Raw genomic sequence first — 25,721 nt, forward strand, 5'->3', positions numbered from 1 at the left:
CCATACCAGACTGTCCAAGTTACTCCCCTTCTCCAACATGTATCTGGCCTATGGAACTTTGGTAGGGACTGGCATCTGGGTGATCATTCTCCGACTATTTATATGACAGTCGTACCAACTGGGAGATTCTGTAACCAGTTACCTATCCATTCCGTCGCCCATTTACCTGCGCCATCAGGCTGCACGTACTATGTCTTTTCAAGCAGCGTCCAATGCTGCCCACACTCCGCAAGTCGGGGCTAGTCCACGACTGGGAAGGGATAGGCCCTTCCTACTGGGACATCTCCCACCAATGCCGTCCGAGTCAAGGCCGATCAGAGTCCCTTGGTTGGGTGCTGGCCCCGATCCGGGCAATGGCAGCTTCTTCGATTTACCAGCGGAATGGGGCTTCAGTATCGACAACCTCTTGCGGGGAGACTTTGGAGGCCATGGAGACAGGCAAGGTCTTGCTTTCCTGCAGACCTGGCTTTTCTTTGGTCTGTTGAAAGAAGCACTGGGAAATCAGCACCGCATTACGCCGGAACACTGGGTGTCTGATTATGGCGGCGATCAGGCCAGGCAGAAATACATGATTAGCCCGCACTTGAGCTCTTATCTTCTCAGGATTGAGCGCAGATTGAAGAGTCTGCAAAGCCCCCGCCCGCCTTGGGAGTACTGGGAAGAAGTGTTTGGCCTCACAATAGCCGTGACAGAAGCTTTTGATCAGGTCTCCGCTAGACGCTGCACGGCTTCAGACATTGCCCTCCATGTGCCTCTTCAGATCACATGGTCGATCCTCATGCTTGGACAGATTTTGGCCAACACAATCATGAAGTGCTACCAAGTCGAAGTATCTGATTTTCAACACTGGCCCGATGGTACACTCCTTCACCTTCGCATGAATCGGCAATGGGAATGTCCGCATCGATGCAACAAACTCACGGCTCTCTTTGCAATGGACGCAATCTATTCCTTGAGTCTGCTGTCCTTTCATGGTTCGACGAGTGAGCATGCTGCACTTCCACGAGACGCGCCCGAGGCTCTCTTGTCGTCTCTCTCTTTGTACGACGAAGATCCTGCAGTTGGCAGAGGTCGACACCGCAATTGCACGGTCCAGCGATGCCTGGGCGAGAAGATCGATCAAAGTTCTTATCGGACTGCTCACGTGCATAACGGGTGCAGGTGCCCCTTCCTTGGTCCCAATGTCGGGAAAGTGATCGAAATTCTGGATGACAAAGAGATTCCAGCGTTCGTGGTGAGAGAATACACCTCTCCGCAGGGTGCTGTCAGTTTGTTCATAGATGTGGTTCGGGCAAAGGCTACTCCTGGCTATGTGGCCATATCACATGTTTGGGCTGATGGCCTTGGGAACAGTGTCAATAATCAGCTTCCAAGCTGCCAAGTTTCTCGATTGGCAGGTTTGGTGAGCACACTCACCGGAAGAGCGGCCCAGCCATTCTGGATTGATACTTTTGGCATCCCGCGCGACTTGGAGCAAAGAAAAAAGGCCTTGGCCGTCATGGAGCCGACATACAGACTTGCGGAAAAGGTGCTTGTCCTCGACGGGGGGCTTCAACAGCACCTCATGTATCGGACCATCGAGAGTGAGCTTGTGACCGTCGACTTTGTGGAAGCTGAACAAACGCGTGCTGGAGTCGCCCTTGAACTTCTTCTGCGGATTGTGTGCTGCTCCTGGACCTCACGGCTTTGGACACTTCCGGAAGGTATGCTGGGTCCAGAACTACACTTCCAGTTTTCGGACGGCACTGTCGAGCTTGGAGATCTGGTTGCTCAGCTCAGACCTTGGCCGATTCTGGGCAGCAACATTGTCAAAGACATGATCTCGTCCCTCATCCGTCTACGTCCAAAGCTCAGGACCCAAAGTCGGCGTGGGTATGCCCCTTTCGATCCGCTCATGCTCAATTGGCCGCGAGGTGATGCTTACGGTCAGTTTATCACAATGTTCCAAGCGCTTGAATTCCGTGATACCACCTGGAAAGAGGACGAGGCGACCTGTCTGGGCATCCATCTCAATTTGGATTTGCAAGCAATTCTCTCACGAGATTATCCAGAGAGACTGGAAGCGTTCTTCGACCAGCTGGACATGATTCCAGCAGATCTCATGTTCACGCATGGCGAGCGCCAGCCACGCTACCCATATCGATGGGCCCCGCTCCACCTGCTCGAGTACAAGGACAATTACGTCTGCATCCCGTCAGCGACACCAGAAAGGCCCGCAGGTGTTCGCACTGATCGTGGATTACTCGTTCAGCTCAACTGTGTCAAGCTTTGGACAAAAAATGAACGTGTACCGAACACCGAGTTCATCTTCTTCTCCGTCCAAGCGACGTCCGACCAAGGTGTAGAATATCCAGTCAGCTACGGCATGCAGATTGCTGCTCTGGATCCCCGAGACTCACCAAGTTGGAGGCGGAGCAAGACTCACCGAGTCCTTGCAGAGGGAGGCGCAGCAGCCGAATGCCTATACCTTATACAAGGTCCCCACGGAGTCCAAGGACCACCGGCGGTCGCAGAGCCCGGCTACGTGGGATTGATCGTGCAGCGAGTCGGTGAGGAAGACGACTGCATTTATGGTGCGCCCTTGGACACTGTTGTCGTTTTCAAGATGCCTGGTAGCAAGACAGTCAAGCCGGGCTCAAACAACGATCGTTTTGCGCACTGGCACGCAGAGGAGCTGCTCCAAGAGTGCTTGTGCGTTGGATAGGTAGCCAAAGTCCTCTTTGAATCTTTTCAGGCCCGACGATATCGCCCCTCGGACTCTACGTTGTCTTCAATTTGTTCTTTTGAGCACAGGAGGATGTTGATACTCTTGTGGATGTGATTTGTGGAAAGGCAGCTGGTAAATAATGCGTAATAATTAATGAGATATTAGCATCGGCGACGCTGCCCGCTCATGCCGGATCACTACAGGGACGGTGGTTCTTGTCTAAACAAAAGCCTGACGCGTCGTTAGGGAGCCTTGCTTAGGAGTGCTCACCGATGCTCAGCTAAACCTGAGAAACTGCTACTTGGGGCGAATACTCAGCCATAGCAAGATCTCGGTTATTGACGGCATGCCAAGGGGGAGGGACTCCGATCTCCAACTGCGGTCGCATTGAAGACATCCTTCCCACGGTGCCCTACGCACGAAGTATCCCTCCTCTTCAAACCGTCCCCTACTCAAGCTTACCTGTGTCGTGCGGCAGAGAAACCCATCATGGCTCCCAAGTATGTTCCGACAAACTCTCTCTTGAGGAGCCTCAACCACGCTCTTCGAGAACAACACAAGTGCCTTTCCACATCCCACTTCAGACCACGAGCAACCAGGGCAGCGGCGACGTTCACACACCGACGGCATGCTCAAGCCATCTCCGTCCTCCCAACTGCGGTGGACAGGACCAGTCAGGACTTCAAAGACAATGCAGCCCAGCTGGGTGAGGCCATGAGCAAATACGCAACCTTGCACGAGAAGATCGCCCAAGGGGGACCAGAGAAGGCGCGGCAAAAGCATATCCAAAGGGGCAAAATGCTGGCAAGAGATCGCATAACAGCTCTCATCGACCCCGGTAGTCCGTTCATGGAGATCTCGCCCCTCGCCGCCTACGAGGTTTACGAGGACGAAGTCCCTGCCGCGGGCGTCATTGCTGGAATCGGCACTGTCGAAGGTGTGACGTGCATGATCGTTGCCAACGATGCCACGGTCAAGGGCGGGACGTACTATCCCTTGACCGTGAAGAAACACCTGAGGGCCCAAGAGATTGCGCAGCAGAACAAGTTACCGTGCATATACCTCGTCGATTCCGGCGGCGCGAATTTACCCAATCAGGCGAACGTCTTCCCGGACCGGGATCACTTTGGACGCATCTTCTTCAACCAAGCTAGGATGAGCAGCATGGGCATCCCGCAGATTGCCGTGGTCATGGGTCCTTGCACGGCTGGCGGCGCCTACGTCCCTGCCATGTGCGACGAATCCATCATCGTCGAGAAGCAAGGCACCATTTTCCTGGCGGGTCCACCGCTGGTGAAGGCCGCCACCGGGGAAGTCGTCTCAGCTGAAGACCTGGGCGGGGGCTCCCTTCACAGCTCCGTTTCTGGCGTCACAGATTACCTTGCCGTGGACGACGCTCACGCGATAGTCCTTGCCCGCCGCTCCATCTCCAACCTCAACTACCCCAGAGAACAACCTCCCGTCAACCCCAACGAGATCCGTGAACCCCTGTACGACCCATCCGAGCTGGCCGGGATCGTAGGCACAAACCTGCGCAAACAGATTCCCATGCACGAAATCATCGCCCGCATCGTCGACGGGAGCGAATTCGCCGAGTTCAAGAAGGACTACGGTACCACTCTGCTGACGGGGTTCGCTCGCATCCACGGCTACCAGGTGGGCATCATCGCCAACAACGGGATTTTGTTCTCCGAATCGTCCCTGAAGGGCGCTCATTTCATCGAACTGTGCTGCCAACGGAATATTCCATTGGTGTTCCTGCAGAACATTTCCGGGTTCATGGTCGGCGCGGACGCCGAGCGGGGCGGCATCGCGAAGAACGGGGCCAAGCTGGTCACCGCAGTCGCGTGCGCGAATGTGCCCAAGTTCACCGTCGTCGTGGGCTCGTCTGCGGGAGCAGGCAACTACGGCATGTGCGGGCGCGCCTATTCGCCGCGGTTCCTGTGGATGTGGCCCAACGCCAAGATCGGCGTCATGGGGCCCGAGCAGTTGACCGCCGTCATGGAGACGGTGGGCAAGAGCGTCGACGTCGGTCTCAGGGACCGCATCGAGCGCGAAAGCGATGCCAGCTTCTCCAGCGCGAGGCTGTGGGACGACGGGGTCATTCACCCCGCGCAGACAAGGAGCGTGTTGGCCATGGGCTTGAAGGTCGCGCTGGGCGGCATGACAGATCATGAGAAGCCGACCAAGTTTGGCGTCTTTAGGATGTAATTAGATACGTATAACTCCAGGATAGTGTGGTGGCCCCCCAGTCCATTTTCTCTGTCCTCTGAATGACATTCGGGCCAAGTCGATTCACTCAGCTACGGAGGACCCGACCGTTGTGGGTACAAGACAGACTCACTCTAATAACAAAGGGACACGTCACGTAGAGAAGAACTCTCTGACTACACGAGAAACGAGTGCAGGAGATTCAGTTGAAAGAAAGCGAGGAAAAACTAGACAGAACACAGTGGTCGTCCCTCGAAACGACACAATTTCGACCTGAGTCGGGTAAGTCTAGAGCTCTAAACACACTTTTCTCGATCCCTCTCCTCTCCCCCGACGTGCTTTTTTGGACCAGCCCCCGTTCCCGTTCTTTTTGTCTAGCTCCTCAGAGAAACGCCTGTGGTGACAATCCCGAGAATGCGCGTCGCGCACGCCCCATTCCATGCATGCATGTCTAGGGGCTGCTTTCTGTTGTACTGATTCCTTTGGTGTGAAGAAGATCAGCAGGGTTCAGAGGCTCAAAGTGCCTCACAAGATGACGCATCTGTCCCGATTCCTCTGCCGCCGGCCTCTGCGATCATGCCGATTTGGTCTATCTCGCCGCCTCGCAGCAGCCTGCTGCTGGACCAGTTGATTCCGTGCCCCTTCCTTCTGGATGATCTGGGTGCACAGGTTCAGAAACACCTCGTCAACATTCGTCCTCCGCCTTGCGCTCGTCTCATAGTACGGCTTTTGACCCCACGACTGCGCGAGTTGAAACGCCCGTGCACGGGGCACGACGCGGTCATCTTCCATGTCGGACTTATTCCCCACCACGACCAGAGGGACGTCCTCGTCGTCTTTGATGCGAACGATTTGGTCGCGCAATTCGGCTAGTTCGTAGAACGAGTTCATGTTGCAGATGGAGAAGACCAGGAGAAAGCCTTGGCCTTGTCTCATGTAGAGTTCGCGCATTGTTGTGAATTGTTCGGTGCCGGCAGTGTCGAGGCTGGAGAAGGTCCAAGAGCTGATTAGCGAGGGCATTATGGAGATATTGAAGGAGATCTCGGTTGTGAGGCGCCCTTGTTCTGGTTATAGACAGTGCATCAAGGGAATAAGAAGGCTGAGGAAGCAAATCTGGATCCTTACATTTCCAACATGATCTGTCGACCGTCGACGTTCACTTGCTTTCGGTACGAGTCCTCGATGGTCGGGTCATAGCTCTCAATCCAGACATTTTGCACGAATTGGGCCGTGAGACAGCTTTTGCCTACTCCTCCTGTTTTGAGCACGAGACCATGTGGTTAGTAGGAGATTGTGGCAACTCGAGGGCACCCACCAGCTGGTGGAAGGTGGATGGGTTGAACGTACCGGTCCCAAGCACAACAATGTGATATTCTCGCCTGTACCCAACGAGGATATTCGGTTAGGCCCATTGACTGTGCCGAACGAAGAGGAGGGGTACTCGAGACTCAAGCCTGAGATCAAGTAAAAGGCGAATGGAAAACATACCTGGGCTGCAGACTCATCCTTACTCACCTCGCGACCTGCCACCGCGCACACAGTTATTGCGACACAGACAAGTCCGAGGTTTGAAAATTGTGGTGCTTGGTTCGAAAAGTATCCCGACTACATTTCAAACCATAAAACCCTCTCCTCTTACCCACACCACTTTAGTGGAGATTCTGGATGGTTTGGAGAGCCAGCTAAGCGAAAGTGCGGCTGAGGAAGCTTACAAGTCCGCTCGTCGACGCCAGTTGTGTAGGAGGTCAGCCAGCAGAGCGAGTCGTGCAGAAGGAAAACCGGTATGGGTGGTTTTTAATAGTTTGTGTGGGATCTGGTCCTTGAAGGGGGAAAGCGGTTCGCTTCGTGATCTAGTTCCAGATCCGGCTGGGTTTGTTACTGGAAATCGTGATCTTGCTGGCCGATGTTGGTCCCCTCACTTGCGGCCTCCTGCTAATCCTTCAGCCTGCAACCAAACCCTGAGTGAAACGTCTGGTGAGGGTGGTGGGAAGGTGAAGTGAGGCGTTCAGTGTGGGCGACTAGCTCGGGTCATAGGCGAGTGACGGACTGGTTCGGGTCTGGTTCGCTGTCGGGACGGGTGATGGGAAGCAGTGGTCTGCCTGGCCGAACCCAGGAAGCAACGTAGATGTAGTGACAATGGTGGCAATGACGTTCGTTGGACGTCGTGGAGGTGACGATGGGTTTTTGTTTGTTGGAAGCGAGCACTGAGTGGACCGCTTTCCATTTACATAATCTGGTTGTGCCTATGAACAGGGGGAAGGGGGGCCGCCCAGAGAGGGTTTTTGGCCTGGTGTTGTGTCTGCCGCTGTTGCAATGAGGACTGAGGGTCTCGCAGTTTTTAGCCTGGGTGTTGGTCCCGCAGGCGAAGTTAAGATCAGCATTGAGAAAAGTCGACGCTGACTGGGGCGGACAAAGCTCAACTTCTGGGTTGGAAAATGCACGGTCTCTTCTTGATCCTGACCCATGTGCTTGGCCACTTCGGTTCCTATTGTAAAGGGGTTGTGTGGATGGCAAAAGACAAGTGATCTATGAGTGAACGATGGAAGTCTGAGGTGGATAGGATCTCTTGCCACAATAATTGAGGACCACTGTGGATTGACCGTCTTTTTCGGTCACCATGCCCACACACTGCTGGCGCGCCTGTGCCTGTGCCTGTGCCTGTGCCTGTGCCTGTGCCTGCGCCAGCCCCAACACGCCCATGCTCGGTCCTGCCCAGCCACGAGGGCGCCAGGGGAATCCTTGACTCCGGAACGCAGGTCGGGTTTCTTAGGCGGCTTGGGCTGCTGGGGACTTGGGTCCAAGGGTGGCTTCCGGGTGGCCCAACTGGCCTCCCGGGCCGGGGAACTGCAACATGAATCATCCCGGTAAGCCGGGTCGAAGCAACTGTTTGATGAAGGGCCACCAGGGCTATCTTACCGATTGCTGGTTAGAAGGAAAGCAAGGAGAAGGACATCGACTTCCCAATCGCGTTCTCCCAGCCGAGACTTTGGCCGCGAAAGTCAAAGCCAACTCAATCCAAGTTAGCATCCTGAATGACCACGACGATCCTTACTCACTGATTGATCCAGTTGATTTGAAGGGAGCTTGCGCATCCCTAGCCGAACGGCGGCCATTGCAATTGTCCTCGGTGCATTTCACCGCATTCTTGGGATTTTTACCGGCCTTCTATTGCCGTGCCGTGCCCTGCTGCCCACACGAGATCCTCCTCTCCGCTCATCAAAAGCCTCAGCCGCTTACCGCTTTGGACCAGGACTCTTGATCTCGCCCTGCTGCTCTGTCAACCTCCTGCCTTGACTGACTTATGCACGGATCTGTGTACATCTTCTTCCGAGCTCAAAACGGGTCAACCATCTCACAAGCCACCTACACTGTACGTCGAAAGGCACAGTCAATGTGCTCAATATGCCCCCTTGTGGTTTCCTCTTTCTCCTTCCCTATACGGTTACGATCATCGCCATTCTGAACGAGATATGTATGATGACGGAGACTTGAAGACCAAGATCGGCAGGGGTGCGCTTTTCCAGATGAATCTAAGGACATGCATGCGTCTCAGACGGTCGAACTATGGAACCCTCCCTGTGGAAAATACCCGCCGACCTCATGGGGTTTTCGTCCAGCAACAACTGCGTCCGAAGTACTCTGCATCTTTCTTCAGGGACCCGAGTGATATGCCATCTTTCAGCTCCACTCTCAATCACCGTCTTTGTTCACACGAATATTCTCGAAATTTACCCGTTTCAGTAAAGATGTAGCACGTTCTCCTTGAGATCGTACTATCATACAGACGTGGTGCAACGGAGTCGGTTCCGAGATGGATGAGCTTTCAGTTTGCGGAACGTCATAGCCACAGGATCGTGCGCAGAAATCCGAGCGGACATTGACGTTGTTCCGCGTCAAGCCACCTGCGGCTCTGAAGGTTAATGAGGTACGGTTTTGCACGAGGAACCAACCGGCAGCCTGAGCGAGATGGTCGAGCACCTCACTTCTGCCAATCCTACCCAATTTGTGCACAAACCTCGCGAGCACTAAGTTGTCTCGCAACCTCAGGCACGGCGAATCTTTGGTTGCATTAGCGTTCCATGCCATCTCGCAGCACCGGCTCCAGATTGGTTCGTTACGACATCACCGCCAAGGGACTTTGCTTTTCCACTATCATTACGAGCATTTTTCCACAGCACCGCTCTTTTCGGTGGGCTGCGTGATGTGCGGGGATGCCTCCTTCACATGGCATTTTAGGCTGAGAGCCATGGAGATCTTCGACGTTCCGCTCGTGAATGTGGTATACCTTCCTTGTTCAGAGAGATACGGGCTGCTGTGGCTTACGATTCGTCCACGGAAAAGCGACCCAGACGAGTCACGACGCCGTTGGAAATCGAGCTGCAGCTAGTCTCCCGATCGCCACATGTTGGAATGCGAGACAACCCATAGCTGACCATCTCGAACCAGCAAGCACTGCACCTCCCAACGTTTCGCATGTTGCTCCACTGGTTAGACGGATCCCATGCACACTGGTGGGTGACTGGAACACGTCAAGAGTGCCTCGTCAGCGAGCTGACCACGTTCGAACTCGAATGGTCGGAGGCCCTATATCCTGAGCAACCATTCCTTCTCTCGCGCAGCTCCGCATTTGGGGCTTGACGAGTTGGTGGCCAAGGTTCAATGAGCGTGATCTCGAATACTCCTCCACCTGCGCTGGTGAACCCCACCAGGTTCTGGGCTAGAGATCTGCCAATGGTTACTCTAGTCTTCCAAGCTCAAGCTTCGAGACAGGTCGCTCTGTCTTCTCGCACGCTATTCAGTCGCACGAGACATAGGTCCACAAGGCCGACCTATGAAAACCACCACATGGGAGATCAGGATGTCAATGACAATGGCTCCGGTTCTCAATGGTTCGGGTCCCGCTTCAGCAAATACGAGTATCAGGTCCTTGTACAGCAAGAACCCTGACTTCACTCATGGTACGGTTCAGCCAGCAAGCCACCACCCTCACAAACAATGGTTGCCGCCGTCAATTTCGCTCACCCGGGCAGCCGCAAAGTCCATGTCCTCCTTCTCTTCATCGGTGTCGTCCTCGCCGCGCATGGCCCACCACCACCGACTTCCTCTCCAAATGCCATCAACATCACCTCTTGCTTCCTCCTCTTCTTCTGTGCCGACCAACCAAGTCCATTTTTCCAGGAACCATCTTTTAGCCTCCCAACTTCTTGTATTCCAGGCCACGCTGTCCCTCATGTCTCTTTTCCCGCTCTTGACCGACTTTCCGTGCCTGTTCGTGAGCCCAGACAAGCCGCCCCAGCAAACTAAACCACCATGCATAAGGTCCATAAACAGCTCTGCATGGTCCAGGATGCCGTCCACAGATGCCTGAACTGCATGGTCACGGAAATAAGGGAATACGATGCAGTCGAGATAACTTGGATGTGGATTGAGGAGCTGTGTGGGTGTTGGACGCATGGGTGGCTTCACTCTCTCGAGATGCTCTTGCAGCTCTGGCGTGATGTCCATGAAGGTATGTGCGAACTTATAGCTCACTGTCGTAGGGGAGGATGAGTTTGTTGGGGAGATCGGGTTAGGTTTATTGAGCGCGACATAGCATTTGGGGAAATGTGATGGGTGGTCGTTCAGGTACTGGCTGCGGCTGATGCCGATCGAAAGGGCCACAGCGAGTGAGGCTTCGACGTTGCCTTCCCCGATGAGGTGCAGGTGATTGATGTACGGATCTGCCATGGGGCTTTTGGGCGTGAAAAGATGCAGTCCGTTGGGGGTACGTTGAGGGGTCAAGGTCATGATATTCGTGGAACCGCGCAAGTTATCGGGAAGACGTCGTTGTGACTGTTGCGGGGAAGCACGCCTGTGCGGCATGGCCCAGATCTGCCGCAGGTCAAGGTCACCATAGTCATCGTGGGTGTGGTTGTCGACCTCGCTGGTGTCCGTAAGTGACCTCGGTGTCTCTGGTCCTACTTGAAACTGAATACTGGGGAACGGGCCCTGTCCGAAGGGTAAGTCACCGGCTGCGACGAAGGCTTCTGCCAGATTTATCACCCGCGGGGCCGAACCAACTGGGCCAGCGGTTGTATCTGATAACTTGGTCCGAGACGGCAATGTGGGAGACTCAAGGTCGACGTTGATGTTACCATCTTCTTCGTCTTCGATGCGAATCTCTGTGCGCGAGCTCGCGACAGGCTTGTGGCTGGACTTTCCTGTGGTTTGCTGGTGCTGGCTGGGCTGGGACAGAGTGGAAGCAGCCTGCTCCTCCAGCACCTCGAGTTTCTTCTTCAGCCTCTCCCTATAAGCCTTTTGTGCGCGCCGGTTCTGCTCCCGTCGCTTGTCGGTGACTAGTCGGACGTATGGTTTTGACGGTCCACGGGCCTTGTCGCCCTGAGTATGGTTTCGTTTGTGATTGGTCTTTGCCTCTTGGGTTGCAGGGGCTTTTGGATGATGGGGGTCGACTTGATCGTGATCGTCGTGGTCGACCATCATTCCTCTGCTCTCTTTTGGTCCGGAGGTAATCTAGATAAAAACCTGTTCGTCCGTGGCCTCTGGACTCGTCTCCCCAACGATGACCAGCCCCGATCAAGTTAGATGAGGCAGCAGAAATCTGCAGTTATTCGCCGCGGTATCCTCCTTTGAAGCGACGGTCGACGAATAGGAAGAGATTGGCCAAACGTTAGTCGAGGCCAGGACTGTTCAGATGAACAGTGAATTATGGCTTAGGGAGGCCGGTCGTGGTGATGATGGCTGATGGCTGATAGCTGATGGGTGGTAGTGGGTTAGAGTGAGCCACACAGCAGCTTTTGTCTTGCTCTTGCTCTTGCTTTGCCTGCTCGCTCGCCTCGCCTGATTTCCTAGCTTCTTTGCGAATGGAAAGGGCAGAGAGTGAGCAACCAGGTAAGTTGAGTTGCAAGGGAGAATAGGTTCGATGGGGCTGCAGCGACAAAAAAGACCTCGAGGCAAAGCTTGCTACGAACTGACCCTCCGGAAATCAGATCGATGCAGGACTGACTTGCTCGTATTCGTAACTCCGGTGTATAATTCTGGGCTGATGTTCCCCCTTCGGCCGAACAAGTAAGCCATTTTGCGAGTAAGCCAACCAGCTCGCCGGGTGGAGTGCCAGCGGCACAAGGCTGCTGCGAGCTTGCCGAGCCTGGCCAATAGGGACGAAGGGGCTGAGTAATCACAGGCTGATTGATTGATGCTCTTAGTTATCAGCACGTGATTCATCTTAGCCAGCCTGAGATCATCGATGGGGGACCAAACATGCCAAGGGGCACTGATAGCATGCACACTGGCAGGCAAACAAAACCGAAAGTCCATCGTCATTTTGGGAACACCTCGTATTTTTTCGGCTTTCCTTCCCTGCAAAGTTTCACTGTTTCGTAATGCAATGCCCATGCCATCCGAGCCATTGGAAACTTTTTTTTCCTCGCAAGTCTCAAGTCTCTGAGTTGTAATCTTTCGCTTGCATCAGACTAGGTAGGAATTTTTCCTCAACATTAAAGACGATCAAAGTATCATGTGTCATGCGTCAGATGGTATCTGGGGATCCAACCCAAAGAAACACCGAACCAGGCCTTTTTCCCGTGTCGTCAAATCCTCATGTTTTGGTATGCTACTCCGTTCCAGACTCAAGACGATATTCATGCCCGTGCAATGCAGAATCTTCCAGTTGTGCAAGCCGGTAACTCACAAAACAAAAATCCACGCGTCATCGTCGTCATGTTCATAGGCGCCGTCGAATATTCCCAGCGTCTCTTTCTCTTCCTTGCTCTCCATGTGAGCACCATTCCCTCTGTCACCGCGAATATACCCCATACACACTCTGCCACTGGACCAACTCTCTCGTCAACGTCTCCATCATGTCTACACTCCCCATCGTCGCAAACTCTCTCTCATCAATCATCGATACCACATGGTCGTCGTCTTTCTCCTTCACGTCTTTGAGCCCAGCCTCTACAGCACGGACCAGACTCGCCGTCGGCAGGGTACTCCCGGTCGAACTCGAAGTGCTTGACGTCTTGCTGACGCCGTTCGGCGTCGTCGAGCCCTTGGAACTCCCTCCGCTGCCGCCGTTTACCTGGCTCGCCGCCTGAGCCTGCGTCGTTCGCTCAGTCTGCATGCGTCCAACAAATTCCAAAATTGCCGCCACCCGTCTCTTCATCTCGTTGAGACTCGTCCTCGCCGGGTGTGTCTTGGCCTTTGAACTGCGCCCGCTTTCGCCGTTGATGCTGTGTACGGCAGCGGCTCCCCCACTGCCCTTCCTATCAGCACCGGAAGGTGACCCTCCACTTTTGTTGTCGTGGCCGTTGATATCGTGAGATCCATCCCGCAGAGGTGTATTGTCCCCTTCTTCTCCATTTGTCTGGTCACGCGTATATTGATTTCTACCAAGTCTTCCTCGCCTTGCTGCTGGTCTTGAGCCGACCTTGCGGTTATTGTTATGGTTCGAACGCCCAGACGGAGGTGTGTCTGCTTTTGTCTTGCCATTGGGCTGTCCTCCCTTTGAGGGAGAGAGGCTCGGGGTGGGAGGAGGTGAGTCTGCCTCGATAGTCAGTATCTTCAAGCTTCAAGGTGGGTTTTACTTACCGTCTGCCCTTCTTCGTTCTGAACGAGCATTACGTTTGCTCGCCGCCTCTGCACGCTGCGCTGCCTGCTGTTCCTTTGCTTTTTCTCGAAGCTCCTTCTCACGATTGTTTCGAGCCGCAGCTCCTCTCAATTTTTGTGCGGCAGTTCGACCGTTGGTGGTTGATCTGCTAATTGGGTCATCGACCGCTACATCAGGCGATTCGCTGCGCTTCGAGACTGTCCCTGAGGAGTTGGATCCCGTGCGTTGTCGCTTGGAAGCACCTTTATTTCTGTCCACGAGTCAGCAAGGTGTAATGCTCTATATCAAAGGATGTCCTACTCTTCTGATTCATCTCTTGTGCGTTTGCCGAGGGTACCCATCTCTTTGCTCTCCTCGATGGCTCTCCTCAACATCTCATCCTCATCGTATGCACCCCGACTATTGAAGGTGGCCCTCCTCTTAGTGCTCTCGGACTGCTTGTTCTTGTTCTCTTTCTTGCGGCCCATTTCAGGATTTGACGATAAGGGAGAGGATCGACTGGAGCCAGTCTCCAGGACAGGGAGATATCGGGAAGATTTTACCCTGTTGGATGCAATGAGTCAGTCTTCTTCTTTGAGAGGAATGGCAATCAAGGTGATAGCACGTAGTCTGCACAAAGGGGCGTTCAGAAGAGTGTAACACCCTTCCAATGACGGTATTTGTGTACAGCTTGGAGCATAAGAGTTCGAGAAGGGACAAGCTCACCCATTTGCGGACTTTGTGATCTTGTGGTATTGTGGTTTGCATTGTTCGCAGTAGTATTCATCCGGGAGCATCGACTCATCCAGTAGACCCATGCAGCCACCGTGTTGCCAGACACTGCATTTGTCACATTGGACGAAAAAGTTACCCGTGTCATCGGTCAAGACGTCGGTATTTGGTTGCTGCTGACGGAGCGCCGGCGAAGGACCAGGATATTCGGCTTGCCCGCAGATACAGCGAGTGATTTCCTCATCAGCAGGTTCTAGATCATTTTCCTCATCGTCGGCCTGTTGTTTGACTACTTGTTCTTTGTCGTCTCCATTGCGGCGACTGCGACGCGGTGCGATCTGCTCGGTCCGCGATGATGAGTCTGCGCCATCAGCAGATTCAGATCGCTGAGTGGAGGGTCCTCGAGGAGAGGCTGCAAAGTTGTTGGTTCGAGTATCTCGATCTGGTCTGGGGTTGATTGAGGAGGTGGAGGTTGTGTGGTTGGGACCGAGAGGGGGCTGCTGTGACGAGCGAGCACGGGATGAGCGTCGAGGGCTCATGATGGGTGGTTTCTTGCCGTAGCAACTTTTCTATTGATCGGTGTAAGTGTCATTGCAGGGTCAGAGTATATGGGACATGTCGTACGAGGGCAAGGAGAGGTGTGGTGGTGGAAAGGCAGAGTTCGCGCCGTGGGCGTGGTGGTTACAAATTCGTCGTGTTTCTCGAAGAGGAGAAGCGGGTGCTAGGATAGCCAGAGCAGGTCACAGAGACAGACAACAGCCGCAGCAGGGTTCCAGCATTAGAAACAGCATTTCACATGGCTGGGGGGGAAATTGAAGACCTGGAGAGGGAAGAAGAAAGGCTGCTGTGCTCTGTAAGAAGTTGAAGAAGCAGCAAGCAGTTACCGTGACCCTCTTCGCTCTGGCTGCTGGCGAGACTGCGGCGGTGACTGCACACACTGGCGCACCCACCCTGCGCTTTTCTTCGCTTGCACCGAATGGCCGACCAACGGATCCCTTGAAGTGGCAAAGCCATCTGAGTGGCTGGTGGCCTAGGGAAAAGCGGGCCGCGAAGGATAATGCACCATCCAGTGGCTTTTGGGACTTTGGGCTCCCCCTCCAACGCCGTTTCTCCAATCCAGACGCCAGACGCTCAGCTTCTCCAATGTCGAGCCCTGCATGGCACTGTGGAGGATCGTAGGACGCTGATTAGGTTGAGATACGAGATCCAGATACGATGGACTGTATCCTCATCAAATGTGCGCCTCTTTCGTTCGGAAACAAGGGGCGCTGCGCGATTGAAATTTTCGGTGCGGCGAGATCCAAAGGCTTTTGAACCGCAGTTTGCGATCAGCCGAGCTCTCCAACCCAATGGATCACGTGCACTGTGCGGAGAAGAAAAAGGACAATGATTCATCCAATCAACGCGTCGATGAAGCCCCGCCTTTCAACGCGTCCTTCGCAATTTGCCATTTCTGTCCGAAATTCGATCATGCATGTATGAAATCCATCCTTCAGTGCCCATCAAGCCTCATTTCGGCTGAGGCCCCCTCCTCTGTTGTGGGATACAATATCTCGGCCGCAGAAGTCCTCAAGAATACATGTTCATACCCTTACCACCGATTGAATTCAAGACCTCCTTGCTGCGGTAGGAGTCATGGGGACTGTTTCCCTCTCGATATATCGGCCTGTTCAGAAGGTCGCAGGGAAATGACCACGTATTATCGAGGGAAATCTAAAGTATTCAACGCCTTGACGCATTCCCGCCTTCGCCTCTACTCCCGGCGCTTGATCCATTCCCTCTTCTAGGTCTAGACACGCTCTGCCTACCTTCTCAAGGCTTTCAGACCTATATACGTCACGAATGAGAAGGAAATGCTACCATCGCCTTAGGTGTGGAAAGGCAAGGTTGCGGAGCTGGTCTCTATGGTGATTGGCCCAACTTGCAATTGCCACAAGAGGAAATGATTCTCAGTGCATTATGTTGGACGATCTCGAAGGCGAGTGGGCAGGCAAGATCGTCTCGCAGAAATCAGACGGGTTGGGATGGCGAAGGGCATCTGCGGGTCATCATTTAGTTGCATTGAGTACCCAGGAGTTGGCAAAGCTAATATTGATTTCATTCCGTATTGGGCAGCCTGGTGCCAGTATAGTCCAAAATGCTCTGGTACTTGCTCAATTGAGAAGATGCTCTGTCAACGCCATGGCCATGTCTATTCCAGCAAACGCCGGGCCGAGGCCCACAGCTCCCAAGGTGAATGCCGCATATGTAAACTCTCCTCACGAAATATTCTTGTTGCTCAAACCATCGTTTGTTGATACATATTGTATTCGGCCGTCTCGTCGTAACGTCATGTCGTGGTACAAATGAGCTCATGTTTGCCACAAAAAAAGCGATTGTCGATGGGTCCAAGCACAAGGCTAGCTCAAAACAAAGGCTCGGGGCTTGACGGCGACATGTATCCAGGATCTTCGATTTCGCTTATCCGGTGTTGTTTGCGTACCTGGATGCCGCCCGCCTTTGTCACGCCATCACGTCGACCCATTGACAGGAGTTCCTCTTCCTTAGATTGGGCCTTCTCCTTCTCCTTTCCTTTTCCTTTAGGGTCCTGCGATTCCGTTTCAGGGCCGATATCCGAGCTTCCTGTTTCATCCCTTCTGTTCTGAATCAGAAGACTCAGCTGGCTCTTGGTGCGTGGGAGTTGCATATTCTCCAGAGACGAGTCATCGTCATTGGCATCATCGGAGACTGCTTGGCTGGACATGCTTGTCCGCAACCGTGAAGATCCGAGGTTTTCATCTCGAACCGGGGACATGGCTTCCTTTTCCCTCTCCTTTCCCTTCCGCAATTCTTGGGGTAACTCATCTGCAAAGCGGACAACACTACCTGTCTTCTTGATGCGATTCAGTCCAGCAAGGTTTGTCGAGCTAGCCATTTTCTTCTGTGTTTCGACAAATCTGCCCCGAAAATCCGGCTCCACCAATTCTCCCGAAGACGTAGGCAGATGTGGGGCGGTGGTCGCTAGGGGAGGGTCAGAACCCGAATCTACGCTCTGCCACGAAGACGCAGACGGAAGAGCGAAAGCCGGTCCACTGGTAGCTGCTGTCACTGAATTCATCAGCTTACCAGCTCATAACATGCGAGAAACACATACAAGGCACAACTGGTAAGCCAGGAGGCGGACCTCTGGCAGAGAGCCGACCGACAACTCCACCGGCGTCTTGAATTGAGAGATTGGCCGCAGTAGCCTCTGGCTGTGCCCTTGGAGATTTGGGCGCACTTGGACCCGCCGGAGACTTCTGTGAACTGGATTTTCTTGGAGGGATTTGAGGCCTTGTCCTCGACTTTCCAGCGGTGGCCAGAACAGGCAGTCTCTGTCGTCCCCCGCTAGTGGTTCTACTCAAAGTCGGGCGCGCAGACGATTCGGACGTGGCGTGGGATGCAGACCCCGAAGTATCTTCTGACTGCTTTCGGCCGTGTCCGCTGGGGTGCACCAGAGAAGGATGGGAACCATCGTCTCCTGTATCCGCCGTCCCGGAAGGAAATCTGAAATCTTGCAGAGTAGGTGCAACATTTGGTTTAGCTCGTGGAGTGGAATGCGTTGTCTGATGGATCTCAGAGGTAGGAGACAATGGAGAGGGCGTGTTTGGAGTCTGGTCTGAATTAAAGAGGCCCTAGACCATTCCAGTCAGCGGGAAACTTGCACACAATGTTAAGGACTCAAAGAGTACCTGTGTGATAAGTCTGCGGGGCAGTCTAGCACTGTTTTCAATTGGGGTCAAGTCGAAGTCTTGGGAGCATAAAGTCCACAGGCGCATCAATCGTGCAGATGTCATGGACTGGGTGAGGACTGGATTGCTCCATACTCTCCAGAACAGGTTTCGCAACCTCGCAGAGGTGTTGTCCTGGGTAGCGTCGCTTTGAATGGCATAAACTAGTAAACAATCAGCGATTCACGGTTGTTCTTCCGAGTCCCGCAGCACACCGACCTTTCCAAAATTTGCTGAGCACTTCAGCATTGGTGATATCGACATGGGAGTCATCGAGAGCATACTGTTGGGCATTGGGATTGGCATTGATCAGTCCTTGAGGTAGAACGGCCGTCATGACAAGCGGTTGTCAAGGTACGTCGCGGTCGGTGGCAGCTCGACGAAGCCGGACGATCAAACCCCAATTTGGCCAAATCATATCCCTCTGTTCCCGCAGAGTGACACAAAATGAAGAGCAAGGAACCGAAGAATCGAAGAGGAGGAAAGAAGCGGTAGACAAGGTGGAGGGAAATTGGGAGGCGGCAATGGCAGGAGGAGCCCACCAACCCGGGGCGTCTCGCGGCGGGGAAGAGGCCCAAAGATCGGTGTGCAAGAATAGATGAAGGCACGACCGGCAAAAGCAGAATTTTTGCCTTCGTGTTTCTTTTTCTTCAGTCCCTTCCACGCACGCCCAATGTGCGTGTAACCGTAAGTAACGCGGCTGGTTAAGACGGGGGGAAGCTGGCTGGAGGTTGTACTAGATCACCGCTAGAGCTGGAAACAGCAAAGGCCACTGGCGACGTCGATCGAAGAGGCTCACTACTTTGGGAGGAGGGGGGTAAGAGGGAAGAACTGTCAGGTCCTGGGTCCTGGGTGCATGGGAGCAGGTGGTGAGAAATCGAAAGTCTGGGACCCGCTGCCGAAAGCCTAAAATAACGGGGGAAGCGAGTGACAGCCAGTAGTGAAGCGGCGCGGAAGGGATCCGTTGGGTAAAACCGGAGCCCTCAGGGAGTGAGTTGAGGGACTAAACACGAGATGGGTTCAGTTCAGCTGAAAGACCGCCCGCGAGACGGTTGATTGAATGCCTTGAGTTGGGCCGGAACCGGGGGGAAGACGAATTGACGGTACCAACGTGGGTGAACGGTCGTGACCAGCAAGCTACCGTGGTCAAGGCGAGCGGGTGACGGGTGACCGAGCTAGCGCGGGAATGGCGGTGGATGGCAAACGTGAATTGACCTGAGAGAGGCTTTGACGGATCAAACGCAAAGGAGGAGGGCGGACACAAGGAGTGATACGTCGAGAGCAGATGCTGGAATGTCTGTTCTGATGAGTCGTGAGTGGGCGACAAGGGGGGATAAGGTCCAACTCGTGGGAAATCGCAGCCAGCCCACCCCCCAACGGAACAACAACTGAAACACAGCTCCAGGTTCCCGGTAGAGACTGATTGTTGATGCAGGAACCAGGCCCAGCTGGCAAAATATCCGCTCGGATGTGGGTTGGTGGTTGAGCTTTGCGACAAGGGGGAATGAGCTCATGTACGAACGGGCGGATGGAGAGGGGTTACAAGAGACATCGGCTCGGGAGCCCTGCGCGGGATCCAGGAGACGGGAAACCGGGAGCCATGGTGATCATGGGAACAGGATGGTAGACAGGGGGATGGGTTGGGGTTGTTTCCACCTAATGAATGAGATATGATTGAGTTCCGAAGCTCCATGGTGGGCAGAATGTGAACGGAAGAGGCGATTGGATTGGAGTGAATAGTGGCACACAACTTGTCCAGGTCTGTACAAAGAGGGCAGGTGGAAGATACCAATGGGTAACGCATCCGCCCCCGTGGCCCGTATCCAAGTCAATACCCAGGACCCAGCATCTCTGTACGTGTGATGATGGAGGAAAAGTGAACGGTACGAAATACCACATCCGTCGTAGTCAGCACCACCATCCGAGAAAAACGAGAAAAGTAATAATTAAAAAAAAGCCACCATGACCGAACCGGGCGAAAAGAGGAGAAGAGCGGAGAGACAAAGGCAGCAAGAGATACCGGCAACAGACCAGATGTCGATAGATGGGTGGATTTGTGCTTCCATCTGCTCGGCAATTGGAACCAGTGAGTGAGGCTTAAATCACCTGCAGCACCATGCAGAGCACTAACTGCACACGAGTCACTCACTCCGTGATCGACATGGTCAATTGGCACGGTCAAGAATGCCACAACGGAGCTATCGACGTGGATCGGCATCGACACTAGAAAAATCGAGAACAAGGACTAACTAGTGAGTACTTGGGGCTCTACCAGCTCAAAGATAGAGGACGGTTAACCGGCAAGGATTTGGAAGACTGAAGGGCCAATCATTATACTTGACCTGCCTCGGTAAGTGATCTGTTTGTACGTAAAGTCAAGCTCAAAGGAAAGAGGGAGATGAGATGATGCTGTGGCTGTGGCTCTCGACCAGAGAAATCCAAGACAAAAAAGAGAAGCTGGACCAAGATCTTGCATCATGGGCTTGGATGGTTATTGGTCTCTTTTGCTTTTCCCCTTCCTCTCCTAGGTACCTCTCCTTCCTCTTCGGCCCCGTTGTCGTCCTCGTCCTGTACACCGCAGCTTCGTCCCACTGCTAGCTCAACTGCTTCCCATCCCATATCTACCTAGGTACCTACCTAACTACATGGCTTCAGGGCCCTATCTCACCAACGTTGCATCCGCAGGTACCTGCACCCTCTGCCGGCCCACCCTCTTTTTTTGCCTCCAAGCTAACTAGCTGCTTACCTAGCTACCAGGTAGTTACTTTCGTACCTTTTGCTCTCGAATCGAAGCCCCCCCAGGTACCAGTACCTCGTACTCGGTACATACACCTCGTACTCTCAGCCTGACCACCCCTTGTCGACGCTCACAAGGAAGCCTTTTCCATCTCGACTCTCTCCTCTCTCCACTCTTCCCAATTATCATCCTTCGAGCCCGATTTAGTGCTGCCGCTATTTCCACGCACCATCACAAAATCCACATCCACGTTGCTGGGTCGCCCCTTACTTCCGTTCCGTATATGCAAACTACGCACAAGGAGTGTAGGGGGCCCTCCTAGGCGGCCAAAACCCACAGCCTACCGATGGCACACACTATCACAACTGCGTCTTCTCGTTGGACGCCGATCTCCTGTCTCCCAGACCCTGATACGATGAAGCCTCCCCACGCAGAGTCCACTCTGCGCTACTTTGACAGACTCCTGATCGACCCCTTGCTTCCTTATTATCTTATCTAAAACATCACAAATACTGTTTGGAATCAATCACGACTATCTTACGTGTATCACATGCTCTTTTGCTCCCTCGGAGACTGTGGGGGCATTACTAGCTGCGGCCAGTTTTCTGAACAAGTACCTCGCTACATGCCTTGCTACCAGGGTGCTGCTATTCCACGGATATAGCATGAAAATCCGACATGGCTCGCCTTGCTTGCTGATTTATCAAGAGCGGCGGTCTGGAGCATCTTGGCCCTTGGGCCCATCTCGCCCTAAGCCTCACTGCAATGATATTTGGGGTAATTTTGATGCCCAATCCACCTGGAAATCTCGGTTCATTACTGGTGGTAGCTTGACACCACCAATCATCCCTGTGGCCTTCGAGGCCATGTGGACATTCATGCTGTCGGCTTGAACCCCCTTTCTCCGGGGCAACTTCCCTGTGACCATGGTCCCATTGTCGATCATGTCAACGGCTGAGGCCTCACACTTTGCCATGGTGGATTAAACCGCTATCGAACGATGCCGTGAAACGTGGGGTGCATATCGTGCTCGACTACTTAGACCACCGGGCTTTCGCCAGGCTTTTCAACTCCTACCGCAGTTTCATTGCCAGGAATCGCGGTTACATTCGGCTAGAGGGCGGTCTTTACGTGCCTTTTCGATTTGTGCCACTTCTTCATACCTGCGTTGAACACCTGGAAATGAATCTACTAGCTCGCGCGAACTAGCCCCAAAGGCACCTTCCCATGGCGGCCTTTTCCTTGCCATCCCCACTTGAAATTGGAGATCAGCGCCTTTATGTGCAGGTATATCTATAAGTTGCAAAGTCAGTGAACCAGACCACCAAAAGAAGCAACGACGCGGGTGATCCACAAGGCATAAGCCGGAACCAGGAAATGGGAAAGGACTTACCCTCCGTCCACTCGCAGATCCGCGCCTGTGACATATCGACTAGCATCACTCAGCAGATACACCACCGCTCCTTGGAGGTCCTCAGGAGAGCCCATTTTGCCGACTGGGATCAAGGATGTCCAAGTCTTGTTGAGCTCTGGATTGTCATCAAGGATTTTGCGGGTCCTACAAGACGCGTCAGGTGGCCGCGGTCAAACACACAGGGGCAATGAGGCACTTACAAAGCCGTCAACATGTAGCCAGGGCTGATACAATTCACTCGGACATGGGCGTGTGCCCATTCCACAGCCAAACTGGCGGCAAGATGCCTGACCGCCGCCTTTGCCGCGTTGTACGGCGCCTGTGGTTGAGGCACATTGACAATTGAGCCAGACATGCTCCCGATCATGACAATGCTCCCGTGTGTAATGTTGCGTTCCATCAGATGCCTCCCCACGGCGGTGCTAAACAGATACGTCCCGTCAACGTTGACACCCCAGAGTTTCTTCATGCGCTCGTAAGGGTATGTCTCAGCAGAGAAGTTCTCTGTGAATCCTGCCGAGGTCACCAAATGGTCGATTTTGCCGTGCTGTTGGAGAATCTCGGCGATGCATGCATTCACGGATTCTGGGTCAGACACGTCGGCATAGTGTGCTGTCACCTTGGGAACGTAGTCGTCGGAGCCGCTGTCTGCGTTTTCCTTGTTCATCATCGACATGAGTTCTGCGGCTTGCTTTTCACCTTCCTCCTCTGTTTGAAATGAGATGGGTCAGCATATGGTCCTAATGGGATTGTCCCTCAAATTCAGTCAACGGCTTCACACAAAGACCTGCCCCAAGCATCGCCAAGCAGCCGTGAGAGCATCGGAGATGTCTTTATCGAAGCCTGGGGCACAGAGAACCTCGGTGCCGTTTATACACTCACTCACACGGACTAGCAGTCTCCTACGTCCAAGAGCTGGTGTAACATGAGGGTTTGGAAATCTTACTATTCAGATCGACAATCGCCAGGTCTGCTCCCGATTGAACCAGGCCTTGGCCCATGACCAATCCGAGCCCTCGTGCGCCTCCAGTCACGACCGCCGTTCTGCCCTCGAGACTGAAGGTTGGCAACGTTCTAACATACTGGATCCCCCCTCTCCCGCGCAATGGTCTGTCCCGAGGAAATTCCTCTTCTGGAGGGTATTCCACCACAATATCTCGATCGGTTCGGGCGGCTGAGCCTTCATGGGGACCGGCCGAGGTGCCGGTGGCCTCGGTCGAGACTTTATGATATGGATCTTGTTCGTCTTTTTCAAATTGAGGGGGAGTGACCCTGAGGGAGCGGGAGGACGTCGAGGACAAAGGTCGGCCGAGGGATGGATATGATCCGACTCTTGAGGGGACGGAGCGCAAGCTGTTGAGACGGGGTATCTGCCGGAGCAGGCGGAGGGTGTGGTGTGTGTTCATCTTGAAATTCCTCCTTTACTATTGCACTGTTCTTGAGAAGTCTTGCCTTTTGATGTTGGACGTCAGGTCGATGGGACAACAGCAACGTCCTTCCTTGGTACTCGCCAGCGCCCACCTGGTTGGCGAATCCGGCAGTGTTTTTTCGCCGTGCTTTTCTTATTTGTGTATCCTCCGCAGGTCGTGTTCTGCAGGCTGTCTTTCTTGATCAAAACCGTTTAACGCAACGAGGTACGACTTCAATCAATGGAAACCTTAAAGTCTCTGTTTGACTTTCAATTGAAAAGCATTACTTGATGGCCCGTGAGAAAATATCCTTGTTCAAAATAGACGTTAAGGGAATGCGCGAGCACAGGTATAGTGGACTGGAATGAGCAACAAAAGCACAGGAAAGCAGTTGCACCAGCTAAGGTGTATGTGTGTGTACAGCAAGAAGCTTTTTTCCCCAAAGAAATATTTTTGGGGCCAGTTGGTGAGAGCACCATGGAGGGGTACGTCATATGTGTCATTGAGGGTCCCTTCGAGCTCCTGATCGCCTCTCAGCTCTAATCTCACGAGCCGCCGCGAGACATGTGCAGGGTTATTCCGCCCCAACAACATCGGTACTCTGTATAACTTGTAGATCTGAATCCACCGGGTGTTATTGTACATACCTAGGTACCCAGGTAGGTAGGTACACACCTATCGGCTGCCCCTTCCTCAAAGCATCGCCAAATCTTCCTCAAATCTTTTCCGCCGCCTTTGTCTTCGATCTTCTTCATCCGTCGATCATCGCTCCCATTCCACATGGACTTGGAAAATAGGTATACGGAGTACACAGCACGGCTTTACAACCTACATCCCAACTCACTGTTACATACGAGGTATGTATGTACCTTTGGATAGAACCCCGCGGCAGTTTGAGAACGACTCAATCTACTCGGTACAAGTGCACTGGCAACCGCCGGGGAAATTCTTTTCAAGGGCTGGAGATGGGAAAAGAACGGTGAGATGGTGGTTTGAAAAGAACAAGAAAAACAACAATTTCGATTCAGGGGTATCTCGTCTGAACTTCTCCCCACACTGGAGGTCGTAGACAGCTGAGCAAATGTCGGCTCCTCTTCCCCTATGGTTGCAGCCCTTTGCAGATGACCCGTTGACACAAGGGCATGTACCAAGCAATGTCTCCCGATATACAATGCGGGTCAACGCCCGACCACAGACCACTATCTAAGGAGGTTGACGGTAGGTGAGAAGCATTCGCCGTGTCATTATCTTCTCTCTTTTTGGCGAGTCTACAGACCCTTTCTTTTTTGCAAGTGCTTCCTCGTGAGTTCCTCTGCAGGGTGCTCAAGCCTTGGTGCCACGATCCCGTCTGACCTGGTTCCTCTCGGCGAAAAACCACCACGTGCCAAACGCCGCCGTGATGAACCACAGGACCAGCCCCGTCAAGTCAAAGCCGACGGCGACTTTCATGCGGTGGATGCCGCTCTCATACTCGACCCTCTCGCCAATGTACATGGAGCCAAAGATGCCCGACAAGGTCGCGAAGAGGATAGTCAGAACCCAGTCCCACGCGAACTGCAGAGCGACGGTGCGGTACTGCCAAAAGATGCTGGCCAGCGAGAAGCACAGCGACGTCACGGCCGCCAGCGAGCCCACCGTCACAGCAAAGACCTTGCAGAAGATTAGTCCCCGGACAAACTCGGGCGGCAGAGAGGTGAGGGCGTTGGTCTTGGTGTTGGTCGTACGTACCCATTTGGAGTCCGCGTACTTGTCCTCCTTGTTCGCGTTGTTGAGATCCACGGCGTACATGCCAATCACGACGAGGGCGTCGATGAATTGGAGCGACCGGAAGACGAGGTTGAACATGTTGGATTTGCGGAAATTGGAAAACATCGAGAGGTATCCCATGGTGGATATTCTAGTATTCTGAATTTTATGATGGTTTTGGTTCAACTTGTTCCTTTTTTGGGGAGGATTTTTTGTGAAACTTACGAGCGTAGCCGATTTGATGCGATGGCGTTTGTAGTGTCCAGCAAGAAGAGGGAGGGTATTAAAAAGCTGTCTGTGTCAGAAGTTGTAGATGTGTCAGGGGGGCCAGGCGGTTTGGCCGACTGCTCAGACAAATACCTTGGGCAGTCAAACAAAAGCATGCAGCGCCTTGTCTAATGGCTTCAATGGGGGGTTTGTCACTGAGTGAACTAA

General features: G+C 53.5%; 8 protein-coding genes across 8 annotated transcripts; 2 read left to right on the forward strand and 6 right to left on the reverse strand.

Annotated features, from left to right (window-relative positions):
- Window positions 1-292: 292 nt before the first annotated feature.
- On the forward strand, window positions 293-2,704 carry Z520_07368 (uncharacterized protein; the record flags this gene model as incomplete). The annotated part of the gene is made up of 1 exon (XM_016777866.1): window positions 293-2,704. The coding sequence occupies one exon, from the start codon at window positions 293-295 to the stop codon at window positions 2,702-2,704; it is 2,412 nt and encodes an 803-aa protein (XP_016630772.1).
- A 492-nt stretch (window positions 2,705-3,196) lies between these two features.
- Window positions 3,197-4,918, forward strand: Z520_07369 (uncharacterized protein; the record flags this gene model as incomplete). The annotated part of the gene is made up of 1 exon (XM_016777867.1): window positions 3,197-4,918. One exon carries the CDS (start codon window positions 3,197-3,199, stop codon window positions 4,916-4,918), a length of 1,722 nt encoding a protein of 573 aa, XP_016630773.1.
- Window positions 4,919-5,443: 525 nt separating this feature from the next.
- Window positions 5,444-5,938, reverse strand: Z520_07370 (uncharacterized protein; the record flags this gene model as incomplete). The annotated part of the gene is made up of 1 exon (XM_016777868.1): window positions 5,444-5,938. One exon carries the CDS (start codon window positions 5,936-5,938, stop codon window positions 5,444-5,446), a length of 495 nt encoding a protein of 164 aa, XP_016630774.1.
- A 3,966-nt stretch (window positions 5,939-9,904) lies between these two features.
- Window positions 9,905-11,395, reverse strand: Z520_07371 (uncharacterized protein; the record flags this gene model as incomplete). Its single annotated transcript, XM_016777869.1, has 1 exon — window positions 9,905-11,395. One exon carries the CDS (start codon window positions 11,393-11,395, stop codon window positions 9,905-9,907), a length of 1,491 nt encoding a protein of 496 aa, XP_016630775.1.
- Window positions 11,396-12,710: 1,315 nt separating this feature from the next.
- Z520_07372 (uncharacterized protein) lies at window positions 12,711-14,770 on the reverse strand (the record flags this gene model as incomplete). The annotated part of the gene is made up of 4 exons (XM_016777870.1): window positions 12,711-13,453; window positions 13,502-13,770; window positions 13,821-14,063; window positions 14,226-14,770. 4 exons carry the CDS (start codon window positions 14,768-14,770, stop codon window positions 12,711-12,713), a joined length of 1,800 nt encoding a protein of 599 aa, XP_016630776.1.
- Window positions 14,771-16,635: 1,865 nt separating this feature from the next.
- Window positions 16,636-18,317, reverse strand: Z520_07373 (uncharacterized protein; the record flags this gene model as incomplete). Its single annotated transcript, XM_016777871.1, has 4 exons — window positions 16,636-17,309; window positions 17,359-17,884; window positions 17,942-18,144; window positions 18,200-18,317. 4 exons carry the CDS (start codon window positions 18,315-18,317, stop codon window positions 16,636-16,638), a joined length of 1,521 nt encoding a protein of 506 aa, XP_016630777.1.
- Window positions 18,318-22,106: 3,789 nt separating this feature from the next.
- Window positions 22,107-23,537, reverse strand: Z520_07374 (uncharacterized protein; the record flags this gene model as incomplete). The annotated part of the gene is made up of 3 exons (XM_016777872.1): window positions 22,107-22,275; window positions 22,332-22,839; window positions 23,078-23,537. 3 exons carry the CDS (start codon window positions 23,535-23,537, stop codon window positions 22,107-22,109), a joined length of 1,137 nt encoding a protein of 378 aa, XP_016630778.1.
- A 1,326-nt stretch (window positions 23,538-24,863) lies between these two features.
- Z520_07375 (uncharacterized protein) lies at window positions 24,864-25,427 on the reverse strand (the record flags this gene model as incomplete). Its single annotated transcript, XM_016777873.1, has 2 exons — window positions 24,864-25,190; window positions 25,269-25,427. 2 exons carry the CDS (start codon window positions 25,425-25,427, stop codon window positions 24,864-24,866), a joined length of 486 nt encoding a protein of 161 aa, XP_016630779.1.
- Window positions 25,428-25,721: the final 294 nt, after the last annotated feature.

Source organism: Fonsecaea multimorphosa (genome assembly GCF_000836435.1).
Source record: "Fonsecaea multimorphosa CBS 102226 unplaced genomic scaffold supercont1.15, whole genome shotgun sequence".
NCBI lineage: Eukaryota > Fungi > Ascomycota > Eurotiomycetes > Chaetothyriales > Herpotrichiellaceae > Fonsecaea > Fonsecaea multimorphosa.